The following is an 18,828-nucleotide window of genomic DNA, read 5'->3' on the forward strand; positions in this document are numbered from 1 at the left end:
GTTGGTGTGAATGAGAGAGTACTTTTGGTGCTTAAAGTATATTTTAATGCTAATGCTTTTACTTAAGTACAATTTTGAATGCAGCACTTTTTCTTGTAGGTGAATATTTTTACACTGTAGTATCGCTGATTTTACTGAAGTGAATAATCTGAGTACTAATGTTTCAAGTACAGAACATATCATTTTGGAAATGATTTACTTAAGCCCAAAACAAAAGCTTTTTATTTTTACACGAAGCTGTCAGCAATATATATATATATACATTAAGTTAAATACACTTATCTTACATTACATTTCAGAAAACACTTTTACACATTTTTGAATAAACTAAAGACCAAAAAGTTGTCTGACATGAAATAGACGCTCTAAACTCCAGTACCCTACAATACTTCATTATGTACAATGATTATAGTTACTGTGATGAAGAATAAGAACAAAGGAGGAGGAGGAGACCCGAGCTTAAGAGTTGAAAAACTGCTTCATATGATGGGCAGGGTTTTTGAGTCACTCTTGAATCCCATTTGGACGGATACATTTTTATCAGAAACCTCCCTCGAGTTCAAAATGAATCATCAAAACATTTTCACATTTAAAATGATCCAAAAAGCATTCTGGCGCTTCTAAATCTGTATCTTCATGGTTGATTGCGTTCATTTCTACGTTGCTCTGGACAAAAGCGTCAGCTCAATTAAATGTAATGCTTGCAGCCAGTTAGTCACACAGTGCATTTAGAGTTCTTAAAAAAAATTACAATGTTGACAACGGAGCAGCATTCAATTAAATATTGTGCCTCCATACTCACATTCATCTGTTCAAGTGTCAGTCCTTCCCCTCAATCAGCTCCGCCCCTCTGAGCCCAGCAGCCCCGCTCTCTTCAGGACTTTGTCCACATTAGGAATCAGTTTTTTTTGGAAGTCCCACAGCCGTTTGTCCTCACGGAGCTGCTCAAACTTTAACGACCCCCGCAGTGCCACGCGGACATGAATGATGCGACAAACGTCCATAGGAACCTTGAACCGTTCTCCAAAGTTCTTGATCACTTCATGCACCGAGGTCTGCTCCACCAACCTGTGAGGAAATCATTGGTTAATTATAGTGCGATTCTCTGTCCACACCTTTTAATACATCAATATCCCCCTCATGAACACAAGCACAGAGTCACATTACATATACACACATACACTTTTCACCACCATATTCCCTTTTTTTGTAAGTACTTGTTATTTTATTGTTGTTTTTATCTTATTTTAATTGTTTGCAATCACTATTGAATTTGATAATTTTTTTGGAGCCTCCAAAAAAGCCAATGAGGTTTTTGTGCCTCTACCAGGACTGTATATTATGTGTTTTCTCTTATATTTGTGTATTTTTTTAATTGTGCAAACAATAAACAACTTTCTACACGTCTATTGGGGTGTGGGATGTAAGTGTTAAAAACCATTTTACAGCATTTTTAGATATTTTACTATAATATTAGAAGTGTTTTACAATAAATAACTTAAATAGTGTTTGACCAAAAAGATCTATAGCCACATTCAGGGCCCTGAGTGTGGGCCCTGAGTGAGAAACCTTTTGGTCTGACAAATTCAGCCTACCTTGGCTGAACTATCATCTTGTACGGGTGGTATTTACTCCTGTCGGGATCCTCCTTGTAGATATGCTCCAGAATATTAACTCCCGGCACATCGCTCCACTGAGGCAGGTGAAACCTCCCGCTTGGCTCAAAATGGTGCTTGGGGAAGATGTGATTCTCAAAGAGGAATACTCCTGTCTACAGAATGTCATAAAGCATGGGAGATGGAGAGAAAACATAAATAAATACTTCTATTGTTTGGATATTGATGTAATATTTGTCTTCCACATTACTAAAACCATACATTTGTAACCCCCAGTGCTACTACACTAGTATGACCTAAAAAACAACAGCAGCATGTTTTTAATAATAGTGCCTTTAATACATATTTTGAAAGTAAAGCAATAATAAAATCTCTGGTTTTATCAACATTTAGCAGTGCATCTTTGTTTTTGTTTTTTCAAATTGGGAAGAGGCAAACACTTGATGGATAAAACTACTTTCAGCAATGATTCTCAAAGTGGAGTCGTTGGCCGAAGCAGGTCTCCCTTGAAAAAGAGATCTATGATCTCAATGGGACCAATCTGGATAAATAAAGGTTTGAAATGAAATGAAATGAAGCCAGCGAGTCCAAGAACACTTTTTAGATTCATTCATATAACTTTTTAACAAAAACGTTTTGAATCTATAAATGTTCATAGATTAATTGTAATCGAACAAATACATGACTCTGGATGCTGGATACTGTTGGGCAAATATTTCACTAGGCCCATAACTTGGACCTAGTTTATCAGTTTGCCCTCGCTGAGCACAGGCCTGCGACCTTGGGGTGCTCTCTGTGTTTTGTCTCCTTATTCCTGCCCAGCCTCAGCTGATAGGTGTTATTGTGCTATGCCTGTGTTATCTTGTTATGCAGAATGTTGATTATTCTCTCAGAACCAGCTAACTACATAGGACTGGGTGAGACATGTTCAATTGGTTAGGGCAAGAGCTATGTCTCCTTGTGGCTGCACGCATGTCTTTGTCAATCCTCTGGCCCTAACTTCCAATATGTTCTTCAGTGTTTGCCATCCAATGCTCCAGAAGTTTCCATTACAGATACCACCAGGGGCGGCTCCAGGCGGTAGCTTGGAGTTGCTACAGCAACTAGGCCAAATGTTGGTGCTACTGTAGTAGCAACTGCAAAGCAACTCGAGAGACCAGGAGGAAAAATGGTTATTAAAAAAAAAAAAAACATATTTGGAAAAATTATTGAATCGAAAATAATATGATACAGTACTATTACGTCTGTGTCTTTGTGTTTCATTAAAGCTCGGCTCTGTGTGTGTGTGGAACGAGCCATTTTGTGTGTGTGCGCGAGCGAGAGAGAGAGAGAGAGAGAGCGCACCGGTACCGGAGATCGTTGATGTTAGCTTCTGGTGCTAGCGAGCTACGCTAACAACAAAGTGGAGGAGACTCCTGTCAGACTGAGAGACTCAGTGAGCTAAAGGACTCTCTCAGTGTTATCTCAGTGGGTCTCAAACGTTTTGGTCACCATTAATGTAAACAATTATTTCAATTATACAATTATTTATATGATCATTATAGTTATAAAAAAATAAGAGAATCAATTAAAAACAGGTATGAAATACTATATGACATTAAAAAATGTATAAAGTTTAAAAGGGGAGTGATTTGTAAAATATCCATAAAGAAATAGTAAATATGTTTACAGTTCTGTGTTGAGAGATGTATCCATAGATCTCTTCATGTTGCTCTCAAAGTGCACCAGATTGATGCTTTTAACTTCAATATTTAAAAATAAATCTTCCCGGGGGAACTTGCCCCCGGACCCCCCCATGTGAGGTCCACACACCACCTATACAAATGTCACTTTACCCCTGCTTACACCTATATGCCGTGAGCTGATTATCGAGCCTTCATTGTAACAGTCGCGGGGACATTGTGTATATGCGTGGGGAATGTTGCAGTAGAAAATTCCACTGTAGCGCCCGGTACATTAATGGGAAACCCTAAATGTTTGAGCACCCTCTATGAAACGTCAAGCTACCCCACAGTACCCCCAAAAAAAATCTCTGGCGCCGCCACTGAGCCTGACTATTTGTGTTGGGGGGGGGCCCGACTTTTTTTCTTCTCCAAAGGGGGGGCCTGACAGAAAAACTTTGAGAACCACTGACATAACCCAACCTAACCAGAATCATCGGTGCAATCCAGAGACACTGCAACAGAACCTTTGCAAAGGTCACACCATTCACACAATATTTTTTTTGTCAGTGGTTTGTGGTGTTGTTGCTGTACTAACCTGTACATCTCCAGAGTCTGTGCAAACTGAAGCACATTGTTGTAATCTCCGAACAGGTTAGAGATGCAGACTGTGAAGTTAAACTGTAACTTTTGCTCCTCCTCCCTACCGGTCTTCTGGTTTCTTATAGGAAGCCAAGTCTGGTTAGGTATTGTAACACTGTGTGGCTGCGTCAACAGAGTGACATGTGTAGCACTGAAGCCCTTAGGAATTCCACACATGACATCTGTTGTGATGAAGGGAAAGCCAAAGTGTTCATTGTGTTTTAAAATTGTTGTTGGAGTTGCATTTGATAACTGGCATGCACAGCAGAAAAGAGAGTAGAGGGGTTGGTCGGAGTCCATCTTAAAGATGCCGATGATGCGTATATCCAAGCCCTTCACTCTCTGGTCCATGTAGGCCGACACCAGAATGTGCTTGGTATTGTTGAGGGGGGGTAGGGTCTGCTCAGAGATCTGCAGGGAGCACATTTTGGATGCAGAAAGTGGCTTTGGGAAAGCTTTGTACGTCATGTGTGTTGTCACATTGAGGCTGAGGAGGAAGATAAAGGTAGCAATGAAGAGGAGGAGTAACTTCCCTTTTAGTTCTTTTGTCTTTTCCATCCAGGTAGAGGTGAAAAAGAAACCCAACCTGGGGCAGAAAGAGGAATCAGTTCAGATTACACATTTGCGGGAACAAAGAAAACACAATTATGTTTTAAGCCATCATTGAAATCACATTTTTAGCTTATTAGCTAAGGGTAAAACGTTGAAATGAGCTTGAAACAGAACTCTCTATCTGTCTTCCACTTAAAGGTGAGACAGTCTCTAGAACAGGGGTGTGCTGCCTTAAAGGCATTTTATGTTATAATTTGTTTGCAGTTCATAAAGTCACCACTAGGAGTGCTAATGGTCATGTTATCTTTAAGTTCGCCGTTCTAAGCGTCACTTCCGGTTTACGGCATCGCCACTTCCGGTTTGACGTTAGAGAAACGGCATGGGCTGCGTTTCACTTCTCTTATTTTTCATTTTTCATTTTCTCGGTCCTCGGTATCACCGGAAGTTGATTTGTCTGTGCCATCTTGAGTACCGTCCCATGGCTCTTATTTCTGCCGGAGGACCGAGGAGCGAGGTGCGATAATGGAGGAGTGATAATCGAGGAATCACCAGACCATCCTCCGATAAAATCCACCGATACTCGCCCCGCCCCCTTACTGTGTATCGCTCACTGATTGGACGATGCAGTGCATGCACTGATCTGATGCTTCTTAACATGAGAGCAGTTTCCCAGCGGAGTGAAGAAAATACATGACACTCACGGGACTCTCTCCTCAGTCTATACTGTGTTTTGTTTAAATTCATGTATCATTTAGTTACAAATATGTGATATATCTGAACAACAAAGTGGTCAAAACATGTTTTATTCATTTATTGGAAACATTTTCATGATCGCTTTTTTCGTTTATACATTTTAAGAATGGCGTTTATCTTTTTTGAGAATGAGTTCTTATTTTATTTAAAGTATTTGGGTCTACAACAGATGATACAAATGTTGGTGTCAGTAAATGTGTACTAACAGAGGTGGGGGTGTTTGTGAAAATAACGGGGACAGAGCTGGCTGCTGTCAGACGAACAGCTGTGCGGCGTCATCACAAACGGATGTCGCTTCTCGTGACGCTCCGGAAAAAAAGGACGTCTCATTGCTATTAAAACTCATTTCCCTGCTTCTCGTGGTTTCCTTGCGTCTCTCCATGCTTCCCTGGTGAGAGGGACTAAACGCAGGGAAACGACGCAAGTGAGGGACACAAGGATCCCATTTAATCGACCTGAGAAGGACCCATTGTCAGAGAGTGTATTTCTCCAAATATAATCTACTTCCATCCACAAGGAACTAGTGATGGGAATTCCGGCTCTTCTTGGTGAGCCGGATCATTTGGCTCGGCTCACCAAGAAGAGCCGGCTCTTTCGGCTCCCAAACGGCTCTTTAGTTTACCACATATTATACCTTTTATAATTAAATCAAATGTAGCCCTGTTTTGACTAATGATTTATATGTGTACACATATATCACTTAAATTATTCAATACATCCTTTGTACTGAAGTATTCAAAAGTAAAAATTACATGTTTAATATAAATGATTTGCTGTGACCAAATGTTTTCATTGCATTTACAGACCCTTGTAACTCTCTGATATACCACCCAATGAATGTACTGACTTGCTTGTAGAACCACGCTACAAAGCAGATAGCAACACCTATAAAAACTTAAGCATAGACATTTAAAAAAAGGGGCTACTGTATCGACATTTTAAAATTATATTTAAAGAAAAGGCCCTGACAAAACAGCAGGGCTCTATTTCAGTAACTATTAACTATAGAAAAAAAGACAGCAACAGCTGACATCAAACCTTTGCTGAGCCCAAGGATAATCATAAATAAATAACATAGTGAAAATAAATATATTGCAATGCTCAAAACAGCAGCATCCAACAGTCTCTAATCCATGTCACTGCATGCATACACGGAGCAGCTGTAGCTCGGAGATCATCATATCATTCTGTCTTGTATTACTTAAAAAAAACGGCTCGTTCGTTGGCGCGAGCAGGCTTCCGTCGTTCACTTAAAAGAGCCGACACATCACTACAAGGAACATCCTAGACGCAATGCTGTAAGTTCATCTATTTGACCTATTTCATGTGAAAGATAATTTATTAGGAAGAATATTGTTAAAAAGATCATTGATTAGTTATGATTTATTTACAACTATGTTAAACACTGTAAGGAATGCAGGAAAGCAATTTAAGTTTGTATTTAAATTAAGAACAATGTATTGTGTTTATTTACAGTTTCTATGTCTATGAAGAATTGTGACAGTAAACGGTCAAACCTACTACGACTCTGTCTTCATTGGCTGCGGTTTAACTCAGTGTTTACACCAGAGTTTCAACACACTGCATGAGAACACTACAAGGGGTGTCAAACTCAATTTCATCCCGGGCCACATCAGCATTATGGTTGCACTCAAAGGGCTGGTTGTAACTTTAAGACTGTATAAAAAGACATATAAATATTGAATATATATAAAATAATGTATTATATTTAGTGCTGTCAAAATTATCGCGTTAACGGCGGTAATTAATTTTTTGAATTAATTGCGTTAAAATATTTAACGCATGTGCAGAATGGCCCGCCCCATACGTGCCACCAGTGGCAGCGCCAGGGTATGGCTGGGGTAGGCTACACCCATACCAAGAAATGGCTTAGCCCCACCATGAAAAATGATGTTAAAGTAAGCAAAATAAAGTCCGCCAACTCGCGCGGAGTAAATTGCACAGACAGCAGTTAGTAAGATTGATTTCAGTAGCCACGGTTTTGAAAACTTTTGTCACGTAGTGATCGTCTTCTCAATAGAACAACTTTGATAATGTCTTCTGGCCAATCAGAATCAAGATAACAGCATGGTGTTGTTGCAGGAAGTCCCGACGGAGAATACATTTGCTGTAGTACAGGGGTGCACATAACTGGTAAGTAGGTTATGTGCGTAATCTGAAATGCGTACCGTCACTTGTGTCCAGTGGCGACTGGTCATTAGGGGCAGGTGGGGCACAGCCCCACCTAGTGTCAGCAGAAAGTATTACAAATAATGATTACAAAAAAATGCAAAAAAAAAAATATAAAATATATTTTAAGGTCATGTTTAATCATCTGATTCGTCTGTACATTGCTGTTTTAGTCTGTGTTCTTCTAATTAGTGTCTACAGTGTCACACTGTTCAATAGGCACACATTGTCAGTGTGTGCCTATTGAGCTGTTTAGAGCCACGTGGGACAAAACCCGATCCTGCCCCTCCCTCTCCCTGGTGACTGTAAAAACTACACTGTGCATGCTCAGAGTATTTTCCTATTTAATGTGTGTGGCAAACAAATAATGACCAGAGGGGCATCGAGCTGCCATCCCCACCATACTCATCTCACATAATTCAGAGCTGATTGGCTGTAATGGCTGAGTACGTGTGCCGCGAAAAGTGTGGTGTGTGAAGAGGAGACGAGAGAGGCGTCCTAAAACCCGGAAGTAAACTGCGCATGGCTTCCCTCGACCTAAAAGCAATGAGATTTCTCCATAGGATTTTAGAAAATAGCTCAAAATAAGATCTGTGGGAAACAAACCTGTTAGATAAATGCACGTTTTGTTCAGCCGGTTAATATCCACATGTCTACCCTACTTTTATCATTTTCGAATCATAAATCTATTGATTAGATTAGATTTATGATAGACTTTTGAAACTACAAGAAGATAAGGAGGACTTTTACAAAAAAGTAATAGAGATTTTTGTCCAGAAGGATAGGCAAATGGACTTCATCTTCATGTCAAGTTAAGACTGCAATTTTATTGAAAATGGGATCTTACTAAGAGAGAACAATTCAATATTTAAATGATAAAATTACATGTTTTGGGTATCCTTTTGTTGAACTGTCTGTTTAAAATTAATTGAAGCATCAGACAAAAAAAGCTTTTGAAAATAATATTATATTTTGATTTAGGTCAAAATATAATATTTGTAAACCTGAAGAGTCAGGTGCCTCACCAGCCATGAACCTCACTGCAGAAGCTTATATTTAGACATCTGAGTTTTTTGTGCCCCACCACTTTTGTACACATAGAAACGCCACTGCTTGTGTCACAAAGCGCATTTGCGTACCGACGTACTTGTGAAGCTTTTCCAGAAGGCGGTAAGATCACCGGACGACAGAGTCGGTCTCCGTGTGCAGGGCTGCTGTTAACGTCGGTCTGTACAACGGAATTGTGCCAAAACTACGCCAACCGGCTGCGGAGGGATACTCCCCCCCTTCACTGGAGAACTGCGCTAAAACAGCTGATCACAACGTTCACACTCTGTGGTCGTACTCCACTAGCCCCCCCCTCTGTCGACTTTCCTGAAGTGCTCCCCCGTTGATAGAAATCAACACGTAATGAATTAAGACGGTTTGATGATTGATAAGTGTGTGGGTTGTCTTTCATTTTAACACACAGAACAATGTTATAATAAACATAGATACTGTATGTTAAATGGATATATCCGCCTTCTTTCATTTATCTTTCCATTCCCACAACAATATACATAAATAAATGGCATATTTTGGACATAGTTCGAATGGTGATTAATCATGATTAATTAATTTTTAAGCTGTGATTAATCTGATTAAAAATTGTAATCGTTTGACAGCCCTAAGTATATTACATTATTGCCTCTGCATTGGATTATTATCGGATAGGGTAATAACTTCATAATTAACGTCTGAAAGCAGAAGTCTAGGGAAAATAATTGCAAGCCTCTTCAGTGAGAATATCACATTTTAAAAGAAAAGCCACATTCTGAAAAAAAGAAGTGACATTTTGAATAAAAAATCTATTTATGAGAAAAAAGGCTAATTCTAAGAAAAAAGGCATATTTTGACAAAAAAGTCAAATTCTGAGAAAAAATGCGGTAACACTTTATATTAAGGTACACAAATTAACCATCAACTAGTTGTTAATTAGCATGCATATTAGCAGTATATTGGCTCTTTATTAGTCATTATAAAACACTTATTAATGCCTTATTCTACATGACCATATTCTACAAGTAAGCCATTAGTTGAGAGTTTTTCCTCAATAACCCTCTAATTAGTGCTTATTTATTGCAAGTAAGGAAGTTGTTGTAGATGAGTTTTGGTCTTAATATGCGCTGCTCAATATGGGCCTAATAAGGCAGTAGTAGCACAAGAATAGTAATTCTCCGGCTTAGGACCGAGGTATATAGACGACTTCCTCCATCACTATGAAGCATCCAGGAGTCTCAGGTCCTCTGGGTCAGGTCTGCTCTCTGTTCCGAGAATAACCACTAAACATGGAAAAGCAGCTTTTAGTTATTATGCCCCAACAATTTGGAAAACTGCCTAAATCGTGCACGTCCCCTGAAACACTCCCTATTTTTAAATCCCGACTAAAAACGCACCTATTTGCCGCTGCTTTTAATTGAGCTGCCCATACTCACACTACAGTATGCCTTTTTCACAGCCTGTCCTCCTACAAAAAACGACCATATAGGTCGATTGTTCAGCAGCTAAATACGACCCAGAGACACGTTTTAAAGTGTAGCGCCTCTAGTGGTCGTGTAAGAAACAACATGCTCCTGTCGATTGCAAACGCTCCGGAGGGTCGTTAATTCACAAATAACCCTCTCTGGAAAATCCTAAATTGTGGAATAGTTTGGCCATTAAAATGCTTTTTTATTAGATTTCTAGCGAGAAGTGTATATTGTACTTTTATAATCCACGTCCAGTGGATGTGTAGGATCTACAGTTTGATAGATATACGAAGATGATTTGAGGTCTCGCCAGGAGAACGTGTACTGTATATGGGGCAACTTCCATGTAAAGTTAGCGTGGGTGAAAACAGTATTTCCGGTCTCGAAGTTTTCATAATAAAACCGGAAGTATTCCCCACACTGTCAAATGATTACGCAGTGATATCTCCATTACTCATCCACTAAAAAACATCAGTTTATCCTTGTTAATTACACAATATTGATTGGTTTAAAATTGTGTACAATGCTTTTGTGTTTTTAACCTTCGATTCGGAGAAACAAATTGTTTTTTCGGAGTTTAGACACGACAGAGTTTCCGAAGACACTACACTACCCAGAATCCCCAGCTATCGTTTGGGACTACAACATCCGCCTTGCTTTACAAACCCTGTGATTAGCCCTCAAGCTCTGTGATTGGATATTGGAGTGGCAGTGTGACAAGGTTACGCTGAGCGTCAAAGCTCTTTGAAATGGAATGGAACCACGCCAGACTATCCAGAACTGGACTTGGACGGGTCCAGCCGGCCCTCCCCCCCAGAATTACACTTGCTGCCTATTGTGTGTTTCGCAACATGTTCTATGGCACGTCTCTACTGGAAAATGTAGTTTTAAAAGACGTTTTTGTATTTCCCACAATTAGAAGTTGCCAGTATTAAACTGTATACATCCCTGGAGGTTTAGGGGACACAAAACACATTGGTGTTATCAAATTTAAAACATATAATTAATACATGGGTGAAAATTGCTTGTGTCCATAATGGGCAGCATTAATACCACATGACAGCTGGTCTTATGTCTGTGACCCCTCCTGTTGTTAATTTATAAGCCTGAAACATGCACTTGTCAAGGTTCAGATGCACATTTAGCAAATATGGCAGTAGCCATCGATCATCTTAAGATAAGATACTTTATTGATCCCAAGTTGGGAAATGTTTTTGTTACAGCAGCATGTACTACTTTGTTCTACTCCACTACAATTCAGAGGTTAACCTGGTATGTTTACTCTACTACATTTATTTTTGTTACTTTGCAGATTCTGATTAATGATGTGAAATATAAACAACCCTTAAATCAGACTTTAGTTACACCTGAGTAAAATTCAGCCTTATCAGTTTGTCTGTTTTGCACATCCTCCTGTTAATATCTTTGGACGTCCTGCACTAAACTGTTTTATTGTAGAGATCACTACAGTATCTTCTAGATATTTTCCATTCTATATTTCTATCATTGACCCCTATTTTGTATGTAGGCTACTCTTAATATTTAAATGTTTTCATCAATAACTAAATAAATATAACTTATTCAACAACTACATTCAATAACGTGCTTTAACCACTAGGAGGTGCGGTTTAGACCAGTGGTCTAGTTAATAAAACATAATAATATCGTACATAATATGACTATTCACTTTATTGTGAGTTTGTGAGTTTAAAACAGAACGGTAAAGGAAAATACAGTTTCAGTCTCTCGATGTGAAGCTTATGCATTGTACCATGAACCTGTATAGACCTGTAACAGTCAACTGCATGAGGAGTTGGAAAGGCAGTTCAGAAAATCAGTAATATCTTTAAAAACTACAAAAAAGTCCCTTTCTCTCAGCTGTGCACCGTTATGGTGTAAATACAGACTATCTACTAATTGGATCAAATGTAAAAGTCAGCCGAATTAGTGTTGATACTGCAAGGAGACGTATTGTGTGAAAAGAAATGGAAGATGTTGTTTAATTGTTGATATATTTATGGTTCACGTCACGTATTCAGTTTTGGCGGCATCTCTTCCAGTTTGTCAAAAGGTCTTCTGATCAGGGCTCTATAAATACATAGGGCAGATATGTAATATTTAATGCAGCCGAACCGTGTATTACAATGCCATTATGTGATGACTTTCAAAGAGAAAAGCAAGAACACTCGGAATAAAGTATTATTATTATTATTTTTAATGTTTTCCGATTTCATATCACATGAACACCATATCCCGACGTGCATTGCGGCGTGATTTTAGCCTATCAAAACCTCTGAAAAAAGAAATGTGTCTCTCAGAATCGAAAGAGAAAAATCTATGGGAAAAACACAAAAGCATTGTACACTATTTAAACCAATTAATGTCGTATAATGAACTAGGATAAACTGATGTTTTTTTAGTGGATGAGTAGTGTAGATATCACTGTTAAATCATTTGATCATTGGTTTTATTATGAAAACGGCCAGACCGGAAATACTGTTTTCAACTCGTAACTTTACATGGAAGCTTGCCGCATATACACGTTCTCCTGACGAAATCTCAAATCATCTTCGTAATATCTATCAAACTATAGATCCTACATATCGACTGGACGTGGATTCTAAAAGTACAATATATACTTCTCGCTAGAAATCTAATCATAAAGCGTTTTAATGGCCAAACTATCCTACAATTTAGGATTTTACAGAGAGGGTTATTTGTGAATAAACAACCCTCTGTAACGTTTGCATTCAACGGGAGCACTCGAGGCCGACAATTTTAAAACGTAATTATAGGTCGTATTAAGCGCTTGAACAAACGACATATTTGGTCGTAATAAGGGCTTAAAACAATCGACCCATTTGGTCGTATGAGTTGGAGGACTTGTTGCTTTTTCAACCCAGTCTCATGGCATTTCGTGTTCACCAACACGATTTTTAATCTATTGATTCGTGTTCACCAACACGATTTCCCCCTTTTTTTCGTGTAGCACAGCACGATTTTAAAAGCAATGTATTTCTACTGGTAATGTGTTTCGTGCCTCGGGTCGTGGAAGACCGGAAGCTGTATGGTTCATAAAAACATGTTCTTACCATCGTTCTTACTCAATATCAACAATTATTGCTTTTATTTTAAATCGTATAATTTCGGACTTTTGTTTCCGTCTGTGAGGAAAATAAATGGTGCTCAGAGCCTCAGAATACTGAAATCTGTATTTTTTAAATATTTGTTTCCGTCTAATTTGTTATTCTTTTCAAAATAACACACTGTTATTTACTCACCAATAACACACAATTATCCTTGCTTTTATTTATTGGTTTAATTCCATAATCTCGGGCTTTTTTGGCGTCCGTCAGGAACTGAATTTCAAAATAAAAATAACCGGAAACAGAACAGAACTGAGGACAGCTTTCCCTCTTTTTTTCATGTAGTGTGAAAAAAGGTAACTGTTATTAACATGTTACAACAGTCCCTGGCATGTGTTACAACTGCCCCTGGTTGTAACAGTTGAGATAAAAAAAAAAAAATACATTTTCCAACCTGTACTTATTTCATAGAAACATCTTAAATACATTGTTTCAGTAGTTGACACATTGAGAATGTATATATAGCAAAATGGCTATCTTAGTGTAAATGTGTTTGTACTTATTGGGGAAAACCCAAAAAGTGTTACAACTGTCCCTGGTCTCCCTACAGTACTTACATTTATTTTTGAGGTAACATGTTATGCAGTTTTTACTTTAGGGATCAGTAATTATACCTCAAAACATTAATTTAAGAACTTTTTGAATTAATACTTCACATACCAAACATATAATCCCTCTAGATATGACCCGTTCTTACAAAATAAGTAATGATTTCAAAAAGCGTAGTATAAAAAAATAGCTTATTATGCCACTAGACCAGGGCTATTCAATTACACATTCAATTGGGCCAGATTTTATAACTACAAAATTCAGCTGGGCCAGACATTCAGCGGCCTGTAAAAAGCGGGTAATGACACATTTTAAACCAACACATATTACTGCGATGAAAAACATGCCATTTGTATTCATTGTTCATCTAACAAAGGCACGTCAAAAAGTGCATAAAAACACAATAAATTAGCATTAATTTAACAGAATCTGAGGCATCTCAAAGTGCATAAAAAAAAAAGTGCACAGTTGTAGCATTACATGTGTTCGCTTTAGAAGTAAAATATTCAGATAATTTTTTTCGACCCAGACACATTACAAAGTGCATTTAAATACAAAAATAACTGTCAAACCCTTCAGTGCACAAACCCATAACAAGGGATAAGGGTAACTAACATGAATGAATACTACACTACACGTCTACTATGGTAAACTAGGTGCTTACTATCACCGCATGTGTGATCATGTGTCATCGCTGACTTTCTCAATGGGAGAAGTGACATTTTTAGTTTTGAACAAGAGCAGTGATGTTTGGCTCATAGGATGTCAATGCAATCCTAAGACATTGGTGAAGAGTGCTGTCAGTCAGGGAGCAGCGAGTGCTACTTTTGATTGAGTTCATGTGTGAAAAGCTTGACTCACATTTGTATGTTGATCCAAACATACTGAGCACACAGATCGCTACTTTCTGAACGAAGGGAACTGCTGTTTGTTGACATCACTCCAAAACTTCGCTGGCCCGTTAGTGCGCTGCGCTTGGGGCATCCGGTTACGGATGAATGCATGTCAATAAGTTTCAGTGTACATTTCCCCTCGTCGATGGAGGGGACCACTTCCTTTGCTCTGGTGGATACGCCCCCCTCCATTGCAACAGTGAAGGGGTCTCTGACAAAGCCCATCACCTCTGTGGGCAGAGCAAGTCCATCCAATTGACCAAAGTTCTCTTTCAACCTCGCAATGAAATCTGTCATCACATCCGTGATTTGTGCCGGGGATGTGATGTGTTTGTGGAGCGTCGGAAAATGCAGCATCCGACCCGTACTCAAGTCGGTCGCGAAAAGGTCCAGCTTGACTTGGGCAATGACTCGCGCATCTGCTCCACAAGATCAATGACCGTTTTGTCTTTGTTTACACTTCAGAGTTGAGAGAGACATGTTTTAGAGTTGCTATCATAGGACCACCGTTACTAGCACCACTAGATGCACTTTCAAAAAACGTGCTGCGTTGTGGTTTGGTGGTTTCTAGCAACGCGGAGTGTTGCGTTCATGGTCTGTACTAGTGTAGGAATTTGGGCACGAGAGGCTGGGCCACTCGGGAGTTGGTTCTGGGCCGCATCTGGCCCGCGGGCCGCCATTTGAATAGGCCTGCACTAGGCTATAACACTGACAGTAGCAAACCTTTGGAGGGCTTTTCGTTGAATGGAGAATTATGATTCTGTGTTATTGGTTTATTTCCGCTTGAGGACTTTATTTGAAAACCTCTTCCTTTCTCACCGTAGGCCATTGTATAATGATACACCGTTCATCTCCGATAAAATAATTTAAATCTGCATTTACAGGAAATACAAAAAAAAACACAAACCAGTAACATTTAGCGGCCAATATACACTAAAACAACTTTTAACCTGTACTCTACATGTTATAATGTTATGTTTCTTATGACATTTAGGAATATAACAATAATATAAAAGGCTTTAAATTAAACATGTAGTGTAATTTAACGCTGCGGGATCTTAAATCAGAATTGTACGTTATTCGAGAGGAAGTCATTATGTAGTAAGCTTATTTCTAATTAGTTGTAATGCTAATATGAAGACTATATCAAACATAGTGACTCACCAGTGCTGAAGTGTGTTTCTCCAGTCGTAGTAAGTGAAGACCATAAAGGAAGTCATTTTCTCCCTGCATGTGTCTCCTCAGCCTCCTTGCATCTTTATCTGCTTCCTCTCACTGTTTCTTATTTTTTCATCGGTGATCCTACTTATCTGCCCTGTGGGCGGGGCTAACAGTGGCCCTCTATCAGGAAATCGCGACCCAGTAACATTGAAAGCCAATCCAAAAAAAGGTTGTTTCCTGCTGCCACGCACGCACGCACGCACACACGCACCACACCCTTTGTACAAAATATCAGTGTTATCAAAGCTGGTAAAGGTGCATCTTTTTATTCCTTTTATACTGCAGGGTGGCTTGTGGTGGATTTACTCCAGCTGTAATTGAAGTCTTATTTAAGTGTTGATTATATTTCAAAAATAAATGTAGTGGAGTAAAAGTATACTATTTACATCTAAATTATAGTGGAGTAGAAATACAAATTAGCACAACATTGAAATACTCAAGTAAAGTGCTCATGTCTCAAAATTGTACTTAAGTACAGTACTTGAGTATATCTACTTAGTTACTTTACACCACTGCATTTATGTAGTACCTTTAGTTGCGTTGCAGGTATAGATTAATGATAAACAGTATGATCAACATTCAAATAAGACTAATATGGACTAAATTCACAAGCTACTCAATAAAGTAATTACAATTAGTTAACCTTAACCAGCTTGATTAACACATAAATACATCAATAATTATAATCAAAATATATACATGATTCTGAAATGGGCCATTCTGCATAATGAGCATAGGTACTTAAAATATATTTAGATGCCAATACTTTTGTACTTTTACTTGAGTAACATTGTGAATACAGGACGTTTACTTGTTAATGAGAATTTGTACACTTTGCTATTTCTACTTTTAACTTAAGTACAATATCTGAGTACTTCTTTCACCCCTGATTGTAAACTAATTGGAGTTGTGCCCTACAGAAATGCTTTTTTGTTAACACTGCATTCTTCTCGTTGCTTGGTTACCTGTGAACTCAGGACGGGGTCACATGTTCAGAGTTTACTTAAACAGCTGAAAGAATCAATACAATATTACCAGAAAAATACCTTGGTTGGTGTCTAAACCTACAGTACTACTACATACCTATAGCTTATCCTCATAAAAAACATGTCATTTCCACTCAAAATCCCTTCTTTTGTTCTTACTTTTCTATTGGATTTAGTTCACTGAAAGATCACGTAACAATGTCCTTTCTTCCGTATGTGTTTTCTTTTTACTGGTAGACAACAATCTGGATGAAAGTCTACATTTATCATATTTCAGAAGGTGGCAGAGGGGAATATGAAACCTGGGAACCTGGGAACCTTCTAAATAAAATAGGGCCTTGCTCATTTCAAAGGAGCAAGGCCAGGAGCAAGGAGGCTTTCAATAAAGCACTTGAATGAAAAGAAAAACAGGTTTTAAATAAAACTTCTGCTGCATCAAAGGAGAAAGAAATGAGTGGAACCCCAGCAACACAAAGAACAGTCAGATGATGTGATTAGCAAGAGGAACAAGTTCAACAACAAGTAAACATACATTGATTAAACAGTTTATTGTCAATGGTGTTGGACATGTTTCAAAAGTTATTGAACAAACCTTACTTGTTTTATTTGTCATAACTAAAGTAACAAACCTTTCACCAAAGAATGCCACTTATATGTACCAAACACTGTTATTTTATCACAAAACATTTATTTCTAATGCACACTGTCAAAGCGCTATGAGGTCTTATTTTACATAGGTTTAGTTTAGTTTTTATGACACTATCTTTTCAATGTATTGACAACATTGAATTTCAATTAAACCTCTGCAAGTACAATACAATCCAGTTTAGGTTAAGATTGAATAATAATATTGATGAGTGAAGATGGCGCCAGCAGTGTGCACGGCGAGACGTCTCCCAGGCCTGTTCGGCCTTTTATTAGTTCTAGTAGTTTTATTGTTTTGTGTTTTTTGTCAAAATGTCTCTGCTCTACTAGTTTACGACCGCCAGTCGCTTATGGAAATCAAAGCATTTCAGGAGGGGGTATTAGAGCAATGTTTGGGAGAGCCAACCTCGAATCCTCCTCCTCCACTTCTTTCAAGCATACCGACATACCTGCGCCGCCAGGTATATGCCATCCCCCAGAGGAAGCGCCCAAGACGAAGGGGAAAGCGGGGCGGAGAAGCCGTAAGGATCAGGGCTTTCCTGCTTTCTCTACGTGGAAAGGCCCCTGGCCTCAATAGCAGTGGATGCTACGCTGCCCCGATGACTAGGCAGAGATGGCTCCTCCACGTCTTTCCGGATGGCCGCTCAGTGAGCCTACCGGAGCAGGCTAATTTCCCCAGGCGGATACGCAGGGGTGGCGTGGATCACAGACACCTTCGCCCACTGGATTTTACTCAAAAACCGGAAAGAGAGGAGCTTACTCTCCGCCTGGCACTCATCAATGCTAGATCGCTAGCTAACAAGACTTTCCTGCTTAATGACTTTTTTAAATCCCGGGATTTGGACTTTATGTTTCTGACGGAGACGTGGATTCGTGCTGGTGAGTTAACAGCCTTTTCGGAGCTTCTACCACCTGACTGTTCATTCATCAGCACCCCGCGGATCACCGGTAGAGGTGGAGGGCTGGCGTCGGTCTTTAAATCCAGCTTTAACTGCCGTCAAACTCCGTCGAACAACTTCTCCAGCTTTGAGCTGCAACTTTTCAAAGTACACTTACCACTTCCAGTGCTCGTTGCTTTGATCTATCGCCCTCCAAAGTTCAATAAGGATTTTATTCAGGAATTCTCAGACTTTGTAGCGGGGGTTATCTTGAACTTTGATCGATTTTTAATTATTGGCGATTTTAATATTAATGTGTGCTGTGATTCCCGACCGCTCGTCAAAGATTTTATGAATCTCATTGACTCTTTTAATCTTACACAGTCGGTTAATGGCCCGACACATGAGAAGGGACACACACTGGACCTGGTGTTGTCTCATGGTTTAGATGTTTGTATCAGGGACATTTGTGACACTGGTATTTCGGACCATTTGCCTGTGTTATTTACTATGATGCTGCCTTGCTCTCAAGTTGACTCGTGCGTTCCGGAGCGACGCCTACGTGCGCTGAATCCTCTGACAGCGTCAC

At 39.1% G+C, this 18,828-nt stretch overlaps 1 protein-coding gene across 4 annotated transcripts; it reads right to left on the reverse strand.

Annotated features, from left to right (window-relative positions):
• Positions 1-247: 247 nt before the first annotated feature.
• Positions 248-18,444, reverse strand: LOC117467404 (uncharacterized). 4 transcript variants are annotated; one of them, XM_034111011.2, is made up of 4 exons: positions 14,478-15,083; positions 3,876-4,505; positions 1,596-1,771; positions 248-1,068 (listed from the first exon to the last, which is right to left on the reverse strand). In XM_034111011.2, the coding sequence occupies exons 1-3, from the start codon at positions 14,864-14,866 to the stop codon at positions 1,609-1,611; spliced, it is 1,182 nt and encodes a 393-aa protein (XP_033966902.2). In that variant the 5' UTR covers positions 14,867-15,083; the 3' UTR covers positions 248-1,068; positions 1,596-1,608. The 4 variants fall into 4 exon arrangements, with proteins under 4 accessions (XP_033966902.2, XP_033966905.1, XP_033966904.1 ...); XM_034111014.2 differs by lacking the exons at positions 1,596-1,771; positions 14,478-15,083 and adding an exon at positions 17,811-18,444; XM_034111013.1 differs by lacking the exons at positions 1,596-1,771; positions 14,478-15,083 and adding an exon at positions 15,674-15,770.
• Between the last annotated feature and the right edge of the window lie 384 nt (positions 18,445-18,828).

Source organism: Pseudochaenichthys georgianus, chromosome 22 (genome assembly GCF_902827115.2).
Source record: "Pseudochaenichthys georgianus chromosome 22, fPseGeo1.2, whole genome shotgun sequence".
Lineage (NCBI taxonomy): Eukaryota > Metazoa > Chordata > Actinopteri > Perciformes > Channichthyidae > Pseudochaenichthys > Pseudochaenichthys georgianus.